This window comes from Pagrus pagrus (genome assembly GCF_965226575.1).
Source record: "Pagrus pagrus genome assembly, chromosome: 9".
Lineage (NCBI taxonomy): Eukaryota > Metazoa > Chordata > Actinopteri > Spariformes > Sparidae > Pagrus > Pagrus pagrus.
The window spans coordinates 16,939,613-16,960,429 of record NC_140193.1 but is presented as its reverse complement, the minus strand read 5'-3'; the positions used below and the strand labels follow the sequence as shown (position 1 = coordinate 16,960,429).

The 20,817-nt window shown below is 40.8% G+C and overlaps 1 protein-coding gene and 1 long non-coding RNA gene across 3 annotated transcripts; one reads left to right on the top strand and one right to left on the bottom strand.

Moving 5' to 3' along the window:
- The first annotated feature begins 54 nt into the window (after positions 1-54).
- On the top strand, positions 55-12,584 carry LOC311262318. 2 transcript variants are annotated; one of them, XR_014623232.1, is made up of 5 exons: positions 55-154; positions 264-412; positions 1,869-1,949; positions 11,315-11,425; positions 11,677-12,584. It is a non-coding gene; the product is annotated as an uncharacterized lncRNA (long non-coding RNA). The 2 variants fall into 2 exon arrangements; XR_014623233.1 differs by having other exon boundaries at positions 57-154; positions 11,315-12,553.
- dlx1a (distal-less homeobox 1a) lies at positions 4,365-19,169 on the bottom strand. The gene is made up of 8 exons (XM_084361630.1): positions 19,147-19,169; positions 18,950-19,011; positions 18,372-18,427; positions 16,192-16,270; positions 8,192-8,441; positions 6,475-7,643; positions 5,987-6,186; positions 4,365-5,620 (listed from the first exon to the last, which is right to left on the bottom strand). The coding sequence occupies exons 6-8, from the start codon at positions 6,782-6,784 to the stop codon at positions 5,369-5,371; spliced, it is 762 nt and encodes a 253-aa protein (XP_084217756.1). The 5' UTR covers positions 6,785-7,643; positions 8,192-8,441; positions 16,192-16,270; positions 18,372-18,427; positions 18,950-19,011; positions 19,147-19,169; the 3' UTR covers positions 4,365-5,368.
- Between the last annotated feature and the right edge of the window lie 1,648 nt (positions 19,170-20,817).

The following is a 20,817-nucleotide window of genomic DNA, read 5'->3' as shown; positions in this document are numbered from 1 at the left end:
ACACTTGTAGGCTAGCTAGCAAAATTATTAGCCTGTAGCTTAATACGCTAACTTCTAAGTGCGTTGCTTAGCAACCATGTTAATAACTACCAGCTAACGTTAGCTTGAAGTTTGGACGGTTGGAGTTTAAGCTAGCTGGACACTCACTTTCAAGGTTAGACAACGTTACACTGAATAAAATATATTTTTTATGTAATAATATGTTGTTTGTGATTACAACGGTGCTACAATAAGCTTAAACGAGCTTTAAAAAAATCCCTCAGTCGTCCCGGCTCCGTCAGCAGATGATTAGCCGAACCGGGGCTCACTCAGGCAGGCAGGCAGAGGGAGAGGCCCGGGGCGCAGGCTCAGCAGAGGAGGGAGTCGACACAACAACACGCCTTGGCATGCGAGAGAGGGGAAGAAGATGAGGGTATGTGGCTACATGAACCGAGCACAAGCTCCTCAGACTCTGTGGAGTCAGAGAGCTGCTTACCAGACGTTTTATGAACTCAGCCTAACAAGAGGAAAAGAGAGGAACTAGGACAGCCCGGAGCTAAAACATCATGGAAACATTTCTCACGTCTCACAAGTGAAGCCTGTGATCTCTAAGACGAGCAGATTGACCTACATTGTGTTCGTGGCTCATGTGGGGCCTGTAGGCTACTGGGAAAACACAGGCACACGTCCAAAAACTAAATTTAATGCTGCCAGGAATTTTATTTTAGTCGATTCAGCGATTTTATGAGGCTATTTTAACTCCGATAGAACGAGTGGGGGGGCTTATTATTATTAATACACATCCCCATCACTTAGCTAGTTCTCATTCATGATCCACACTGTCTGTCCCACACGCTTCCCTTCAAACGACCACGGGCCACAGAGTGGGATCGTTTCCTTCTACATAATTAGGACTGTAGCTTGTCAGCGGTTGCTGTATCTCCATGATGGAGCCTCCTCCCCGGAGCTGACAGGATCAGATCCGAGGCATGCATGCATGCAGCAGGTCCGACATAACATCTACATGTAGCCTACACACCCACATTTACATTAATGTGCACATGTGTAGATTTAATCGTCTGTATTGAGAGTGCATGCACGATGACTGCACCATGAAATAACACAATATTCTCCTAAACATTCACTCGTGTGAACTAGTCAGCGCAGATTTTTGAATAACACTCCTATTTTAGAGTATTTATCGATTTATAACACTGGAATTATGATTTCAAAAATGGATTCCTGGGTGTTCTGTATCTCCAGAGCTACTGTGGTTTGTACTCGAGCATTTTTCTAGGCAACTTGTAAATGCCATACCCCTTATCCTAATTTATACCCTGATCTGTAATTTCATCCACATTTGCTCTGGTTTGAGCATTCTGGCTTTCAAATCTGAAAGCCTGCAATTACTATATAATTCTTCGCAATTTTAGATGTCCTAATATGGGGTGTTATTTTTTACACAAGACAATTTCCCGCTATTTCAAGCATCAACATTGTCAAAGTCGTATGTACATAATAAATGGGAATATCAATGCATAGTTTTTAGCCTAACATCTTGACTCGACGATAATTATATCCGTGTGGAGCCTACGCAGAATTAGCCTGAATTGCATGGTAACTGCTGCTTTAAATTTTAAAAAATTACTCATAATTTCCCCCCAAAGATTACCAAGATCTCGAGTGCACAATGTCATCAGCGTAATGAGGAGTAAACATTTATGCTAATAATCTACATTTTTTTCCCCATCAGCTATAAAGAGGGGAAATAAAGCAGACATTTCCAGTCATATTCTGAACTCTGTCTGCTGCTATAGCTTAGAGACCAACACATGGGACACATTTTGTGGGATTTAAGCGCTCGTCTTTTCCTTGTGTCTGTGCTGCAGGATGCTGCTGCTGCTGCTCACATCTGCCTCCATGCTGCTTTCTGACAAGCCTGAGAGGGAGCTTCCTTTTAAAGCGGAGAGGTGCGTATTTAAATTTTTTTTATTATTATTATTATTTTTCTTTAAACACATTCATTAAATGTTGCTTGACGAGTGAATGCATTTCAGATGATTAAAAACAGGAAGCCAGGCTTGATTTTCCTTACAGGCATAATTTATCCTCCTCACATTTATTTATTTTTATTGTCATTCATATCGGTGGATGCTTCTGCTTCTTTGATGCTATTCTACAGGCTTGTTTCAAAGACTAGTTCCCTGGTAAAATCTTGGATGTCTCCTGTGTATTTAATGTGCAACCAAAGAGCTGCTTTTGTGCAAAAAGAAGAAGAAGAAGAAGTCCTATAGCTGAGAAAGCTGCACACACCGAGGGAGGAAATGTAAGGAAGGGGAGACACACAAGTTGTTCTCTAATTCAGTCGCTGCTGCTCTCATTACTCTTACATTGTGCTCTGCTAATTTTGAAGCCTCTCCGCCATTGACAACTCCGTGATGTACACCTGCAAGCAATTTGCCAGCCTTATACATAGGCTAAGTCTAAGGGAACAGTGACGAAATGGCAGCTCACCTATTTCGCCAATTTTTTTCTCCCATTGCAGCAGCACATTTCTTTCAGAGCACTATCTCTTTTGTCAGCGCAGAAAGATCCTCCTTGCGACAAAAAATGCTCATAATTACCTCAGAGATAGGAAACTGCATTAGAATAAATAAGGGCGAAATTACTGTAATTATGGTGGGTTTGATGGGCTCAGCTCGTATAATCAAGGGGAGAATACAGCGAAATAACACTGACCCTCTTGGATGTGCAGCTGCGCCTTTCTAGGACTAGGTAGGCAGATTTCTGTTCGCCACAGCAGCAGCAGCACAATTCATATTATTTCTTAATGGTATCGAAATATACATAGGCCTGCTCTACTTTACAAAGGACTGCATATGTTTTGAGTTTCGCATTAAAATAACAATGGGGACAGGGTTGAAGAAGAGGATGTTACAGAAGGTGCAGACAATATAGATAAACAAGGACAGAGATTATTTTTCTTTTTAGTCCTTGAAAAGCTGATTAGTTGGTTTGATAAGTGTCATTCTGTTTCTGTATAAGAATACTATCAAACATATAATAATAATAATAATAATAATAATAATAATAATAATGTATTTTGGTGGTTTTGGCAGTTATTTTAATAAATTCAAAATGAATGTTGTCTTTTATTATGATGTTATAAACGCTCTGGACTCCTGTCCTCTTAAAAGGATGCTGTGCAGACGCACACATTGCATCAAATTTGTCATTATAATTGCAAACATTAATATATTCATGGAGACATTGCAGCTGCAGGAGAGCTGGAAGCTACAAGTCGCGCATTTACAATCAATTTCCGTTTTTTTTTAAAACAAATTTTTTTCTTCCGGCATCTCAGGAAATACATTTTGTTTGTATGATTATTATTATTTGTTTTAATTCGTGATATTTCACCCTGTGTGACTAGTCCGGTGTTAACGTTGCTCGCATGGACAGGTAAATGCACCTGTATCAATGGCAGCTTAGTTTCTTTTATGGCATTTTCGTCAAAATAAATTACATTAAAATTAAATAACGACTGTTCGTAGCAGGAAGATAAATGCAAGCAAAAAACCCCGCATTTTTAAAATGTTGTTTCTCACCACAATAGCCGCATTTTAACACGTTTTAATACACAAAAAACCCTCAAAAGGCTCACTGCAGAGCGCGTAACTGGAGCAAATGAATAAAGTGTGAACAAGGCCTTTGAACTTTTCACTCTCACTGATCTCTATAATCCGCCTTGTGTCCTCTGTGCTCATCCAGTCCTTTTTGCAGCACCTGCCTCTCGCGCAATTATTCACTTAACACACACAATTGATCGCTCTCATTCATTGCCGAAAACGGGGATTGTCGGGAGACAAATAGAAGGAAGATTATCTTTAAGGAAAGCTGAAAAGAAATAAGCGATGTTGTTGAATGAACCCGGGTCTCCCGCACAGCGACGGTTCAATCACATGCGTTATCAGACAAAGGAGTCGATGGTTTCTGCCATTTCTTTTACGCATGTTCATTTCTTGCATTTCCCCCATTTATCACGCTGAACCACATGTAAAGATATTTTCGTGTAGATGCATCTAAAGTCTCGTTTTGGCGATAGTTTTATGAGCCAGCAGCGTCAGGTTTCATCGCTCCAGAGGCCTGACAACATCTGCAGCCAAACGCTAAACACGACCATAAATCTTAAACGACGAGCCTTTTCGCAGCGCACACGGTGTCTGCTACAATAACCAACATGATACCGCTTTGTGTCAGCTCACATTAAACCTGCACCATGCTGAAGCCTTTCTTTTCACATGAGAGGAGGGTGGAGGTGGAGGAGGAGGAGGAGGAGGGTGGAGGTGGTGATGGGGTGTTTGAATCAGACACCTTTCTTGACATAATTTAAATCATCATTTTACTGCTTTTGAAACTTTGCACAGTCTGTACATAAACTTCAGAAACAGATCAATAAATTAAAGTGATCAATACAAAACTAAATATTTTCTATGTTGACTAAAACACATCTCGACGAATACAGAAAGCCTAAAACCCTGTTTCACAGCGTATCCAGTACAGCACAAAAACAAATCTGAAAATTATGTACAAAATACAGTGACAAAGGAGCTGCTCACCCTCACGATATTTCTTCTTTTTTTTTCTGTTTTGTTCTGAAGCAGCAAATTGTCAGGCCTTTTACATTGTTCACATAACATCGGGGCACGGCATAGAAAAGCTCTGCTTGCGTTAGTGCAGCATGAACAACACAGTGTTGTTGTTTCAAACACATGAACACAGACTGACCTCAACAGAAAAAACTCCTCTGAATAATTTAACTTAAATAACAAACACATATAAACAACATAGTAGCGAGTTGAGGCTTTGCACAATATGCCCTGTGGTTGAATGCACTGTATAGCCTGATGGTTGGAATTTATTCATATTTATTATTATTATTTGGTTAAAGGATTAATTCTATGGCCTAATCGACCTTTATGAATTTGAGGTCTTCGTCACCTTGGGCCCGACATCTGGTGTAAACAAACACGTGTTTTCTTATAAACAGAATAACTCACACAAATATGATTTAAAAAAAAATAAAAAATAGAAACTGACACAAAAGTGATAAACAGCAGCCAATAAAAGGATCCATTTGTCGACGCTTTCCGCTGACTGTCATGGACTTGTTGCCCTTGGGCGCATTGCGCGCCCTCTCAGTCTTTCACTCCATTGCTTGCCTTCATCCGGTATGAGGAGGCCACTGTGTCAGCTGGCGGCATGCGGCAGCTAACTCCGGGGTTGTTGTTGTGTGATATCAGCGCTGGCTGGGCCGCGCCGAGCGGCTGCAGGGCCCCTTCAACATCCTGATACACGAGCCACGGCAGGGCTGAGGTCTCTGTTCTCTTCACATGAGCTGTGACTGTTGCATAGACTCTTGGTGTGTGGTTGGATACCATGAGGTGTAGCTGGGAATGTAAGATCCGGTCGTCCCCACGGACGTCTTCACGGTGGTCGGCGAGCTCCAGACAGGTGCCACCGAGGGAGAGCCGCTAGACAGTCCGCGGCCGGTGGCTAAAGCGTTGGCGTCAATCGTGCCACCGCCTTGCTTCATCAGTTTCTTGAATTTAGAGCGTTTATTCTGAAACCAAATCTTCACCTGGAGAGACAAAGGAAAGCATTTTGCGTCAGAAAATTGAAACTGGAGTGACTTTTTACGCACGTTTTACGCACAGCTTTACGCACACAGAAGCTTTCATCATCAAGTCAAGAGCAAAAAAAAAATTGAAATAAGAATATCTTGACCCAGAATCTGTTATTACTGTATGGAGATGTCATTAATATTAAGACATAAATGACTGGACAGCATTCAGAGAAACAAAACCAATCCTTGATTTGGTGTCAAACATTAAATGTTATGACGTGGCATATTAATTATACATAATAATAATAATAATAATAATAATAATAATAGTGTATGTTGTGTATAAAGAAGCTGTGTGTGAGTGTGTGTTCATGGACTTGCCTGTGTCTGAGTGAGACCCAGCGACGCTGCGAGCTCAGCTCTCTCCGGTAACGCCAAATACTGAGTTTGCTGAAACCTCCTGTTCAGAGCTTGAAGCTGTAAACTCGAATAGATAGTCCTTGGTTTTCTAATCTTTTTCCCTTTCCCGTTGAATCGCACCTCTCCGCCCTCGACCACTGTGTTTTTCTCTGCTTCTGGCGCTGCAAAGACAGAAAAGAGCGAAGAGAAGGGGAAAAAATGAGGAGGCAGTTGTAGCCAACAGTGCTGCGCAGCTATGAATACTCCAGCGCAAGTTTTACAGGCTGTACTTTAGGTATAATTACCCTTAATTGCATACATTGTTTATAGCGTTACGCAATAAATAATTACCAAGCCTAATTCCAACATCTGGCTCGTCTTTTCCATGCAGCGAGGACCGTATACAGCAGAGAGCCGTGCCAACACAGAAAGTCGATATTTAAGATCCAAAGATGCTGTTGCACACTTACCTGCGTCCTCTAACCGCGTCTGTGTGAGCGCCGAGCTGTTTTGGTAGGTCTGTACTGTGCTGAGATATGGACTGGTGGAATGGCTGCCGACGGAGTTTACGTATGGATAACCCAGAGATCTGGGGAACGATGAGGCAGGACTGTAGCTGTCGTGCTGGGTATGACCTGCAGAATGTAAACAGTGCATGGGATAGTGTCCGTGAGACATGGAGGGAGGCGACATTTGTTGACTCGGGGGTCCAAACTCCATGAAAACGGTTTTTCCTGAGGAAGGGCTATTAAGACTTTCTGGAATTGTAGTCATTGTCATCTCTTCTTGCGGTTCCCCTTGTCTTGCTTTTGTTGTTTTCCTTCTATGATCTCAGTGAAGGACGGGTCCCAATTTAAGCCGAACTGATTTTTTCTCTTTCCATTCATAAGAAAATGTAGTTTGTGCCTGTGAAAAGTCCTAGGTATGATGCTGTGGACCAAGACAAACTCGCTCAAAGGTTTGAATCTCGGACTCATGAATATTCATCAAAGACTGTCGCTGATTGGTCCACTCTCTCCAAGAGGGAAGCCGATTGGCGACGCTGGGGCTGGGTCCGAAGAACCTGCAAAGTCAAGGAAAACCACAAAACCTTTATATTATTTCCTCCTGACATGTCAACAATCACTGTAGACATTATTCTTATTATTAATATTATTATTATTATTATTATTTTCAATTTATCACCAACATAACAACATAGACGCCACTTTTTTGTGATATTATCGGATATAAGATGATTACATATTTCTCTCATCCACTCCTCAATATCCAATAATTGAAATATTTATAAAAACACGGGCATTTATTTTGGCACAGGGCGCGAAAATACAGCAAATGTAAAATCATTTGAACATAAACGCCATTTATTCACATTAAATAATATCTCCAGCCTCGTTAAAGCAGGCTCCAGTTCGATCAAAGCTTTTTTTTTTTTTCTTTTTTCTTTAATCATTATTAAAGCTTCTGATGGAAGGTGTATTAGCATAACACTACTGATCAATTTTCATAAGTAGGTCTGTAATTAGTCATGTGTTTAACACTTACAGTGGCTTGAGGTCTCGGTTACACCTGGCACAACAGTTCTGCTCTGATGTCAAATTGTTGGTTCAGGTACAGGCCTAATGATGCTTTGTGACACCTGTACGTCAGCAAAAATACAACAAATTAAACATTTTAATTAACAGGCCAATTTGTGATAAATCAGAGTGAGCCATAGTCGATTTTAAAGAGCTTTAAAAATGATTTAAAAGACGAAATCTCTCATAAAATAGATCCGTAAGAATCGTTGGGTATATTTTCAGCCTGTGTCGCCTGTTGTTGTATAACACAGCAGCCTTGAATGCACCTATTTTCTTATCACATTTAAACGCTTCCCAAACGACTTTACGCTCCTTCTATCGCAATCAATTAATGGTCACAGTTTTTGTTAAACACTGGCACCTTTGATTAGCATGAACCTAAGTGAGGATCGGGGGTGTGCGGCCCGCCTCCCACAGCCCTAACAAGAATAATTATCCACGGACATTTGATTTAATTGAACTGACGACTGACTAAACACAGGAGACATTTTTCTTGAGCTGCAGGTTCAGACCTCAAGCAGGACCACAGAGTTTAACCAGGCTGTATTAAAAAAAAGAAAGAAAGGAAAAAAGAATAAAAGAAAATCTAAAAGAAATGTCCACTTACTTTTTTTTAAATATCATGTGATGGAAAAGGAGCAGATTAATCCGGGGTCAGAGAGCCTCCGCATGGTGATGAAAGAAGATGATGATGAAGAAGAAGGAGAAGGAGAAGAAGAAGAAGAAGGAGAGGTGTGTGTCCAGCAGCTCTTCATTATTTTCGGATTCATTTGCAGGCTGCAGCTCTGGTCCCGGTGTCTGTGCGGAGCAGAAACACAGCCCGGCTGCAGCTCCATCCGCAGTCCCTCCATCTCCACCTGAATAACAAATTAAAGGCAGTTAAATTCCGTCACTGTGATTATCAGTGTAATTACATAATTGAACTCAAAACAGAACTAGCAAGTTGCACGGAAAAAAAAAAAAAAAAAAAAAAAGTGTTATCAAAAAATGCAGGCGCTGACATCACGGCACGTGTGCCACAGTGTGCCAGGCGGCTGCTCGGATGTCTGGATTTAAAGATTTCTGTGCAATATTAGGCTATAACGAAAAGCTGGTCCCTTGTCCCCCTCCTAAAATAGGCCAATTTGAAGTGATTTCTCTGGAATTACTTTCGAAAAATGCTTCAAGATTTCCTCTATCAACAACGACAATGATAATGGTAGTACAACCAATAATTATCATCTTCCAGAACAGAGGACAGATTTTTATGGGTACTTGGTGGGTGCGACTGATAACTGTCATTATTTTCCCACGATTATAGTATCTGCAAACTGGCACGCGGCTGTGAGCAGAACCATTAACAGAATAGAGGCAGAATTTGCAGGAAATTGTAAAATAATACCACGAGTGTGCTGCTAATAATGGCGATAATAATTACAGGCTTTTTGTTGAAGTAAAAGTGATTTAGGGGCTGAGCAGACTCGCTGCATAAATCATATTTATTGATACTTTCTGCTGAATCAATCATTTGCAAAGTGTTGATTTGCGTGACTATTTATGTGAAGGATTCCTCCAAGCCATCCTCGGTGTCATTAGGGTGATAATATTACCACTTTAATTTATAATTCGGGTGGCTGGCAGGAGGGCAGCGCATCAGGCCACGGCGCTCCTCTCCTGCAGCAGGGCTCTAACTAGCCACACTAAAAATAAAGTCCTCCATGCATGGATGGAGCGCGGAGGCAGGGCTCATTAGGAGTGAGTAGCTCTGTGGCTGAGGGTGTTTTAACACCTGCTGCTCTTCACCTGAGGGTTAGCGCAGAGGTGGAGAGACAGAGAGGGGGGAGGAGAGGGAGAGGGAGAGGGGGGTAAACGGGCCAAGATGTCACAGACTTCATTTCAGGCCGGTGATAGAAAGCCCTCCTCAACTGCCATGCCAACCCACATTTTCACAGCCACCAAATATTATCCCGACCGCGGTGCATTGGTAAACTGCGTGTCCATGCTGTGTGAAGGCGCAGCTCTGCGTGCACCCTGCAGACTCTGCATGAGAGCACTGATTAATTATTGTCATTGGAGGTGCAGGGGACTGTGAGTTTCTTTCTTTCTCTTTCTCCCTTAGAAAGGAGGCAAAATGCTGCTTTACCACACGCACGTGTGTGTGTTGGCACTGGATGCATTCATGTGATTTCTTTTTTCCTAGCTTTAGGTTTGATTATTCCTGGTGATAAAATGTGCAAATGAAAAGAAGAAAAGCCTGTGGGTTTTGTTTTTTTAAGTAAAGGCACACTATGTACGTTTGACAAAGAAATTAAAACTCAGAATTTTTATATTTACAGTATTAATGAGGTGATAATACAAACTCAGAAATATTTATTTTATCCAAGCTGTTCTCAGAGGAAAATAAGGCCCCCAGAACACTGTTTGAAGCTAGAAAGGTGGCAGGGTCCGCCACATATAAACAAGGTAAAACAGTATGAAACTGTGTTGTCCTTTAAGGTCAGTTTGTTTATTCAGTTATGAAAACAAAGAGTTTGTTTATTTAGTTTGTCTAGGCATAAAAACAAGACAACAAAGATCTTTCTCTTCTGATTAAATTGTTTTCCCCAAAACTACATAGTGCACCTTTAAAAGTGCAATCAATTTCCACAGCTTTTATATGCTGTCACTTAAATCCATAATAATCCATCTCAAACAATCTAATTCATAACAAAAAAACAAATTGTTCTCACACTCTACGATGCTGTTTTTACCCATGTCACCCGAAATGCAAATGTAATTTCCAGCAGAAATGTCCCTCTACATAAAGGTGTATTTCGTGGTTTTAAAAAGGACACTGGATCAAACAAGTTGAAATTGCCTTTTGTTCTGCTGCTCTGCTGCCATCCTGTAATTTGCAGCGTCAATGAACGCAAACTAGATGTACCACAATTAACTCGATTCAATGTCTATTTTCCTGTTCAATGTGGCATCAAAATGCGAATTGATTTTTGTTTGCCGAGTTATATGCAAACAACAACAACAACAACAAAAAAAAATCATAATATCTGAGAAACAAGATTGTTGTGTCGGTTAATTGATTGCATTATCATGAGGGTCAGGAGGGATGCAGGGAGAAAAGGAAATTATGTTAAGTCTTTTGTTGTTGTTTTAGTTTTCAGAAAATGCAGAAGAGTAAAATTGATTTTGGATGGTCAAAACCAAATGTATTGCCTCACAATAATTGAATGTGTTTGGATGTTTAGTTTTGGATAAAGATAATTTAATACTTGATTTTATTATGTTCAGTGTCACACTCTGTGTTTCATTTCTCACTTTCTGTTTCTGAAGTTTAATTTAAGTAGGAATGAATGATAATATTTCATCTTTTATTTTTAAAGAGCTAAATCAGTCACTTTTGCTCATATAAATTAAAGGTTTATCCTGATAATATGACTTCTAAATATAAAACGTTGTTGTGTCTCTTATTTGATCATAATAAACATTAGGAAGTGTTAATAACTTTGTATTTATTAAATTAAAAGATCTGTCAATCAGCTTGAACCTGTTTTAATTTTGGTCATGTGTTCTTCTGTTTGTGTTTGGATCACATATTATACTTAAACACACTAAAAAAGTGGAGGAATTTCTTTTATTGAGAGCCAAAATATTTTTAATTTTCTATAGAAATGAAATGACGAAACAATGAAAAGGTGTCGATTGTTTTTAAAATTGTAAGCAGGATAATAATGACAAATATGTTGTTTGTTTTCAGGCACTGATGACGCTGTGAGGACACTGGGATGTTCTGACCAAATGCTCCTGGGACTCCAAATTGGACTTGTTGCTCTGTGGACGACTTAATGTTAATAGACATAAAAAGCCGGTGAATGTGGCATTTAATTCACTACTGTTTTTTATTTTTGTATTGATTTTTGTTCAGCATTTTTTCCTGCATCATAAATCTGCATTTTGTCCTCATCAGATGCAAAAGCAGCTAAAAAAGGGGGAAGATTTTGAACCTAAGCACCTTTTTTATTCCTAGCAAATGAAATTAAATGAAAAGTAGGAATTAATAGGACTTAAAGCTGGTCATTGCAGAGCTGAGAAGTCATATAACTCCTTTTCCCTCTCCAGTGTTCGGAGCAGCTCTCTCCTCAGAAAGCTGTGGAAAAACCCCCAGCGAACTGGTAGAAATGCTGTCCCCCATTACAGCAGCAGCAGGGGTCAGGCCATGGCAGCAAGCATCCAACCTGCCCGAAATTGGCTGCAAAATGACCAATTACCTGAGTGAAGGCTGTGGGAGAAAGGACTTGGGGGAAAAATATGGCTTTTACTTAATTCAGCTAAACTGTAAAAGAAACTAGTGTCACATCAACGCTTCATACTTGCAACATGTTACCGTATCTCCCACCTGTTAAGCCAAGATCTCGTCAAACTAACCAGAAAATCAATTTTAGGGATAATTGAAATTTAATAAACTCTTAGTCGTGTAGTGATGTGAGAGAGAGAGCTGCATCACAGGAATAAAATCGATGCAACAGAGCTATAAGCTGGGGGAATAATTTCACCAATACTAAAACAACGGCTGATTATCTTTACATGTAGGTCTTATTGAATTCATTTCCCTGCAAATGGAAAACATGCAAATTTACCAATTAAGTCATTTGCCCATGGAGAGCCGGGCTGCTTGACGTTCAGCTGCCACTGCGCCTTTAGTCTGAAACCCCTTTTTAGTTTTTGTTAAGAGTTAAGTCTTCAACAAAGACAGGAAGGAGGTCAGCACTCAGCCAACACCTGAATGCGCCTCTCTTTTTTGTGCTCCCCTTGATCCCCACAGTCTGTGCCTGTCATTAGTCTTAATGATGGAAAATTGTCATGTTGATACAAGTCTTGCTCTCCCCCTCTCTTCTTTGTATAAGTGGAAGGTGGAAACTCCATTTGTAACAAAGTTCTAAGCCGTGGACATTGCATTTGTGCCGGGGGGAGAATAAAGGCTGATGCTCTTTCCATAGCTGGGATAATTATTCCTACTGTGACCTTAATGATTCGCTCTGTTCATCCTGCATCTCATCCACGCGCCAGGCCCTCAGCAGAGCCCTGTGTCAGGGAATATGAAAAACCCATATAATGAAACCATTTTGGGCTGATGGAAAAAAAGGGCTACTGAAGCTGCACTTGCTACAAAGACGGCTCAATTATATGAGTAATTGTGATAATTTTCCCTCCATTCACTGCTTTCTCTGAAAGGTAAAAAACACAGATGCTGAAAGGGAAATTACTTGGACAATATATAATCTGGGAAATGGTCACAACAGAAAAAAAAAGATGACTGTAAGAAAGTGTAGGACTATAAATAGGTATGTTAATGCAGGGCACATAAATACACCCTCAGAAGCTCACAGACATAAAAAAAAAAGAGGCACTACCTCGGAGCAAGCTCGTGTGAATAGAAAAAAAAACATGCAACAAATGACCACTGAGGAAAAAAAGATAAAAGTAGATACGCAGCTGCCAGAAAATTAAACCTCCTTCTCCTTCCAACTGACAAAATTCAGCTCCTGCAAAATGCACCCCCATAGTTGGCTATCATTTGTTGTTCTCTGACAGGAAAAGGATAATTACCTCTCTCAGAGGCAGGAGGACTGACATGCCCTTTAGACTTTGCCATGAATGCAGAAGCTTGATAGAAAGCTTGAGGAATAATTTTGTTCTTTGCCTTTTTCCTTTATGTTCGGGAGCAGGAACGTGTTTTGTTCGGGGGGACGACTCGCAGAGATGGCAGTTTTGTGGAGTGCATTAAACCATGGGTGTTCATACTGTAAATATGACATCCCCGTGTCTATCAGCTTCTCCATTCGGAGGGGGAAAAAAAAGTGAAATGCATTAAAATTTCAATTTCATCTCGCTGGGAGACAGCGAGATAGTGAGATATGCATTACTTTTTCCTTTCACAGTGGGTGTTGGATTAAATATTTCTTGTTCTCCTTCCTCCTCGCTGCAAAAAAAGGAAAGCTTCTTTCTGTCAGGCTGGCGCGAGGAGGCCGTGAATTCAAGTCGTGTTGTATTTTAAGAAGTGTCCAACATATGTGCATCTGCATGAAAATGAAATTAACTCTTCACCTTGCTTGTGAGTGAGCTTTGTGTTTAGAAAACTATCATTAAAATGTTCAGCGCTGGTCTATAAATAGATAGATGTGATGGTAAGATACATATCTCCCTCCACCGACTGATTCTCGCATGTTTTTCCACCCAAAAGTGCAGTTTTTTTTTCAGAGCAACCTCCCACATGTACGGCCGGTGACCCCTCAGGCCCTGCAATCTGGAATAAATCTTTCCAGACAAGCCGAGCGACATTACAGCCTTGCAGCTCAAATACTTGTATCACACTCAAATGATGAGTCTCTGTCACACACCATGTCATCAGCTTCACTCCAACCCCCCAATAACTTCCGTCCCATTGAGCAGCCTCGTGTGTTACGGGGCCAAGACAGCCAGAGACCCCCTGGTCCTACCTGATTGTGCCTCCTGTAACATGGAGAAGCAGCTTGGTCCCACCGCCAGCCTATACTCAGCATTGCTTTTTGTGTAGCAGCACACAAATACACATACACATACGCACAAACCACCAATCTCAATGCAGTGCACCCCACTGTGCACTTCCTGACAGCCTCCAGAAATGTTTTCAAGTTGTCAAGTCCCTGCAGTAATAGTCCAGGGTGCAGAGAATACAACAAAACAATAATCATATGATCAGAAATTTAGGTTATGTAAAGACTGTGAGGATAAAACTGTTTGGGTTGCTTCTTTCAGGCTCTTTCATTTGCTGTTTTCGCATTGAAATCTGGCATCTGAGCTAGTTATTATTATTTGGACACTGAAACAAATTGGCTCCCTAAATCTAAAGTTATTCTTCGAGTTGCAGCAGCTGTTGTAAGATCTGAGGATAAATATATTTTTACAAACGGTTTGTTTAGCTCGACGGTGGTAAGGGACTGCATGGAAATTACTGGGAAGAGTGAGTAGAATAAAAACCACTGATACCTCCACATTTGTACGTATCATAGGCCAACTTACGATTTTTACAAAATGAGAAGGCAGTGACCACAGTTCAAGACTGTGTTTCAACATCTCTGAGCATGAAATCACTGGATACTTTCAAGGAGACCTTGGAACAATGTGGCAACAAAAACTGGACGTTTTGACCAGACCTGGAACATTTCCTACCATGCTTGTGGCAAACAAAACAGGCATTTTAAGCCAAAACATGATGTTTTTCTAACATTAACCAAATGTTGTTTTTACCTAAACCTAACCAGACCATAAGCACAGCATTGTCACAACATAAAACATTTAAATTGTACCTAAAGAAAAGTAAAGTTGCAAGAAACGATTGTTTCCCAACATTCACTCTGGTGACTGGATTGAGAGGCTAAGGTCATATATTTTTTCTTTAAGTTGTCAGCTGGGAAATCAGACTTTCAACTTTTTCTCATCCTTGATATTTGATCTATTCTCACATATCTACGTCATCATCTGCTATAACCTTCAACAACAGTGATAAAAGCGGTTTACTGTAAAGGTCCAGTGTGTAGGATTGAAAGGGATCCATTGGCAGAAATGTACTATAATATTTATAATCATGTTTTCATTAGCGTAATATCACCTGAAACTAAGAATTGTTTTGTTACCTCAGAATGAACCTTTGTATCTACAGAGGGAGCGGATCCATTTCTCATCCACAGAGTCCGCCATGTTTCTACAGCAGCCCAGAACGGACAAACCAAACACTGGCTCTACAGAGGGCCTTTTACATTTTTTTGCAGGCAATGCTGGGAAGAGTGAAACGAGGGGTGTTCAGTTGGTTGCGATTAATCAATTAGTTGCAGATTATGTCGTTCATCTGTTTTAATTTTTATTGAAATTACTGGTTATTATAAGTAATTTTTTAAACACCCAAAATGTTTTAGTTTCATCTTAATTGCGAGGATTTGCTGCTGTTCTGTGTCGTGTTTGAAAGTAAACTGAATCTCATTTTGTTCTGTTGACCGGACAAAACAAGACTAGATGCCACTAAATCCAACACACTGGACCTTTAAAATGTTTTGATTTGTTATTTTTGCTACAAGCTAATTCTACTTCCAATGTGTGATGTGGTGACTATGTGAATGGCATAATAGGACTACACCAGAACTACGATATACGATATCCTGATAATCATCTAAATATTCTTAAAACTTTAAAATAAAAACAACTGCATTAAAACCATGGTGAGAGACTTAGCCAATTCAAAATAAATGAGGGAACCAGTATAGTATATAGTATATGTACTTCAGCGAGCTAGACAAAAAATTCACCATGACCAAATGTTTTTTATCGCTAAAAAATCTTTTATCGTCCCATCCGTAGTTCAAAAAATTTACCTAAGAAAAAATATGTAACCCTCCCTTTTTGTGCCAACGCTTTGTCCCATGATTTTCATACGGTCCCTCATCCCCCCCCACAGTGACAACATGAGAACTCCTGATCATATGATTCCCTGATACAGGCATAAAATGTATGGAGCACAGACACATGCTCAGGCAGAGGTGGTCTGATTTTGTTCTTCATAGCGAGCAGCCTGATCTAAACCAGTCTGACCTACAGCTGTACCTCACAGATATTACAAGCCGGGGACGGAGAGCCTCGTCTTCCAATTACACTGCTGCACCGCTGCCTGAAGCTCAGCCATCTATGGAGAAAGCAAAGACAAGGCTGTCAGAGATTTTAATAAATGCAGGGAACACTGCATGGGAAAAGTGTTGCTGTCTCAATAGAGTGACACAGACAGGCCAAGGCTGTCAATGGAGCCCCTAATGACAGAGTAAGATAATGACAGACCCCAGTTAGAATCAGCAGGAAGAGGAAGATCAATCTGCAGCCAGAGAGGGAGGGATGAGAGGAGGGGGACAAAACTGTGGGCTCTTTCTTTTCTATTTTCTCAGTTTTAGCTCATCTCATACATACATCTCTCTGCTGCAGCTGGCTCGCACCGTGGCGGGGCAGCTCTGCATTAAGCGCACAGTGGATCAATAGCCATTACAACTCCCTCACAGCCTGACACATCGCAGGGCCACAGTTGACATTTCACTCAGGGCCGCATTGATCCCCAGTGCACAATATTCCAGCCCCCAGTTAGCAGCCGAGCCTGGGGTCTGGCTGGAATTGAAAAGCGAGAGAGGGGGGTGTAAAACGGCAGAGGGGTGGCTAACCAGCTGCCCGCGCTACAAGTAAACAGCACACCCCTTGATGCATTCCTCATTTTCAATCTACTGGTTTTCCTGCCACTACTGGCAATCCGAGAGGCTGTATCAGAGGATCAAAGCCTGACCTATGTGAATTATTTATACATGCACCAGATCACTGTATATGTGTTTGTGTATAAGGCAGAAATGGCCACACTGACATCATTGTTGATAGCATCTGCAGCGTTTTGCAGGCAATGGGAAAAAAAAATCTAAAATAAGCATTTGGTGCAATTAGTAAGCGGGAGTTTCCAAGAAACCCCGCTCAAAATAAACACAGAGAAACAGCAGACAACACAAAATTAGACACAGTTTGAGTTAATTTCTTTTTAATTGCCTTCCGAGACCTGAGATGGTATCTCTGTGGTCAGCGTGAGTTTGCAGAACCACCAAAACTGGTATCAAAGATGACTGCTCTTTCTCAGTCAGGGCAGCTATGCTTTGGAATAGCTCTCTTTTTTATGAACATGCTTTTATGTGAATCACTACCCATGTGAACACCGATGTTTTCTCAGTTTTCTGTATTTTCCCTGTATTTCCTTTGAATCGTATTTCAAAATTGTTCAGCCACAATTGTGCTTAAAGGTCATAATGACATATAGACAAATCATTTAAAAAAATAAAAATAACACACACAGAGCTTGTAGAAAGGTGCAGAATAGAGTTACCTCTTTTCCACAAAAACATTATTTGATTGTGATTTAATTGTTTTAAAATGTTTGTCAGGTCAGTTGTTTCCAGCTTCTAACAAACATTTATGTTCTAATGCTAGCTAACATTAATGTTGCTAACAGTAGCTAGCTGATATTAAGGCAGTCCAGTTGCTGGGCGCATACTGTAGAACTCAGCCATTTACATTTTTACATTTTTTTCCCCACAAACTGGCAACTACCAAGACTGTTGATCTTTGATGAAACACAGATACCAGCGGCATTCTAGCCGACAATTGGCTCAAAAACAAGAATGTTTAAGAAAAACAGATACTTTTATTCTGCACCTTTCTACAAGCTCTGTGATGTATTATTTTCATTTAAAAAAAAAATTGTATCAATATGACCTTTAAAGCTTTGATCTGCTCTTAATTGCATTTCTTGTTTGTTGGTCTGCTAAAGATTTCTTGTTGGTTTTTTTTTCATGTAAAGCACTTTGTTTTTATACAAATGTATTATTAATAGATAAATAAAACATTTTCATACAATACTCGTAAGTATTTCTGTTTGTACATATTCCAAGAGTAACACAACCTCGTGTATAACCTGCCTCTCTATCTTTATATTGTTTATCACCTTTCTGAAACAAAAACATAATTCATATCTTTACGGAAATGTTTCAGGAATTATCTTTTAGCTCACAGACGGTTGTGTGAGTTCTCAAAGTGTTTCAGTTAAATGAAAAGAGAAAAAAGAGGGAGGGGGGGTGATCCTCTCATCATAACTCCTCTTGCCAGCAGTGAACAGTGCTCCTGGGTTTGATTTCTCAATTGCACTTCATAATTGAAAGCGAGGGGAAACCCCAGATACTGTAAAATGGCTACAAGAGATTAAATACCTGTCAGGTGTAGTGTGGCCGCTTTGTTCACTTTGAAGTTTGATGGAGGGAAATTTCTGTGTAGGAGAAGAACCATAGAAAAGTGTGATTTGCTGCTTAATAAATGCTGCAGGTTATTGTATCCTTGTTGCCTTGACAGCATATTGAATGTATGTGTGACCACCTGCTCAGAAAATCTATATCCAAACACATTTACACACCTGATAATGAAAACCTCACATGTGAAATCTCTGCACCACCTCCTAACATGTCTAAAATGACATGAATGAGTTAAATTACAGGGATTCATAGTGTAGATATATCATAACAACAATTTAATGACAGCTCTGCATGTGAAAGCACGAATGCATCAGATTACAGGTCTAATGCCATAATTGAATTCTTCCTCTGGGCAGAAATTTAATTTAATCAATTGTTACCACCTGGCGTGCTGTTTGCAACAACACCAGAGACCACACGTGGAATCAGAATGTAAAAAAGTCATTAAATAAACATTTAACAACGTATGCAATCATACACACACACCTTAAACATAGCTGGACGCAGTGACAGCAGCTGCCTCTGAATCAGATCCTCACCTTTAATGTCTATGTTGGTCGGATACAATGCCTGTCGTCACATAGTCTGGGGTCATTATGTACTGGGAGAAGGGGGAAAAAGAAAGTGTACATGAAGATGAGAGCAGGTCTGCGGTCACAATGCTCCCATTTTACATGGCGGGGTTGGAGGTTGGTGGGGAGGGGGAGGATAGTGGGATTGTGGAGCAGCGTCTTACCTCGTCTGTGCGACCCAGGACGGCTCAGCAGAGAGACACCGGAGAGGACTCTCCCCATCAACACTCATGATGCTGCTTTGGGACAGACACACAAGTAAGACAAGGCTGGCGTGTGTCCAAGTGGTTTATGGATATTTGCCAGGTCAGGGGATAGACCTAATGTTTACAGTGTGCATTTTGTTTGAATTGTTAACTGTCACGCAGAATTAAAAGGGCAACATGTAGGAATTTTAGTTTAAAATAGTCTAAATTTAACACAAAATATGAACAGAATGTGAATAAACACCAGTTTTGATGGTATGATGTCTGTCTGTTGTGTTGCAGCGATATCTACTGAAGTTAGCATGCTAAACAGTTAGCCCTGGCCCGTCTTGGTGCAAAGCTCCTGTGCTGGTAGAAAAAACAATAACACTCCTCTGGTCCCTGAGCTCTCAGTCTAAACCGCTAGCTGCATGGCTAACTGAGCTAATCAGCAAGGGCAGCTGCAGTAAGCAGCAGTTAGTGTTTACTCTGGTGATTTGCTGCCCCCTGTTTGTTTTGAGTATGAATGTGACAGGTGGCCCATTTTTACATAAAGCACCTTTAAATAAAAACCCGAACCATAATAAGTTCCCATGACGAGTATAAGCTGCGATTTAGATATATTTTGTTTCAATAGTGAACATTTTCTGCACCCCACATTTCAAATTCAAATTCTGGTCACAAATCTTAAGGCTGACGCTCCATTGTGATTCCTGTCTTCTTTCAGATCCACCTCTTTTGTCCCGCTCCAAAGTCACTTCTTCTTCTTTTTCTTCTGTCGACTGGTCAATTACTATATTTTTCTCCCTCACAGCCTCACAAAGTCAAATAGATGTTTTCGCAGCTCCGTCTCATGACAATGTTTGTGTGAATTATTCAGCCTTTGCTTATGTCAAATAACAATAACTTTGAAAAACCCTAATGCAGAAATAGCAATTCAGGGAGAGACTCGAACTCACTCTCCAGCCTCGCACGCCTTTTCTTGGGAAAAAGAAAGGCACCAATCTTCCAAACTCGAGCATCATTCACCTCTGTTATTGTAACAGAAACACACAATGCTCTGATATACAGTAGCCGGTGAGATATAGCATGTGTGTTTTATATTAAGAGCTTAGGGGTTGAGTTTCACATAAGATGACTGCTGAGAGTCACCTTTTGGACAGTGACGGCAGCACTCTGGCCTGACTTTGCTCAGAGGAAACACCTGCAGAGAGCTGCACGGACTGGTCTGCAGGGAAACCTCCGCTGTCTATTTTGCACTGATGAACTGCTTCCAAGCAAAGACCTTGTTCAGATCATTTGTAGCTCTGGATATTGTTTAAACATTATAGAGGGGAAAGCCTGATGGAAAGGAATGTTAGCAGAGTGGCTCTTTTTGTAGTGCAGCAGCAGCAGCAGCAGCAGCTTGATGTAGGTTTCTGCTAAAGCCTGGGAGGAGCTTTTTTTCCGTGTGGCAGCTCTGCTTCTTCAGGCCGTGTGAGAAAGTTTTCTCCCTCCACGCAGCCTGGTTAAATTAGCCCCAGAGCCAGAGTGTGGACAGCAGCTGGAGTGCAAGAGTCAGCTCTGGCAGTGGTGATAATCAGCAGGGAGGATGTGGAGAGAGAAACCCTCAGGGAGGAGGGGGTTGGCAGAGAGGGGGGGGTTGCTGTG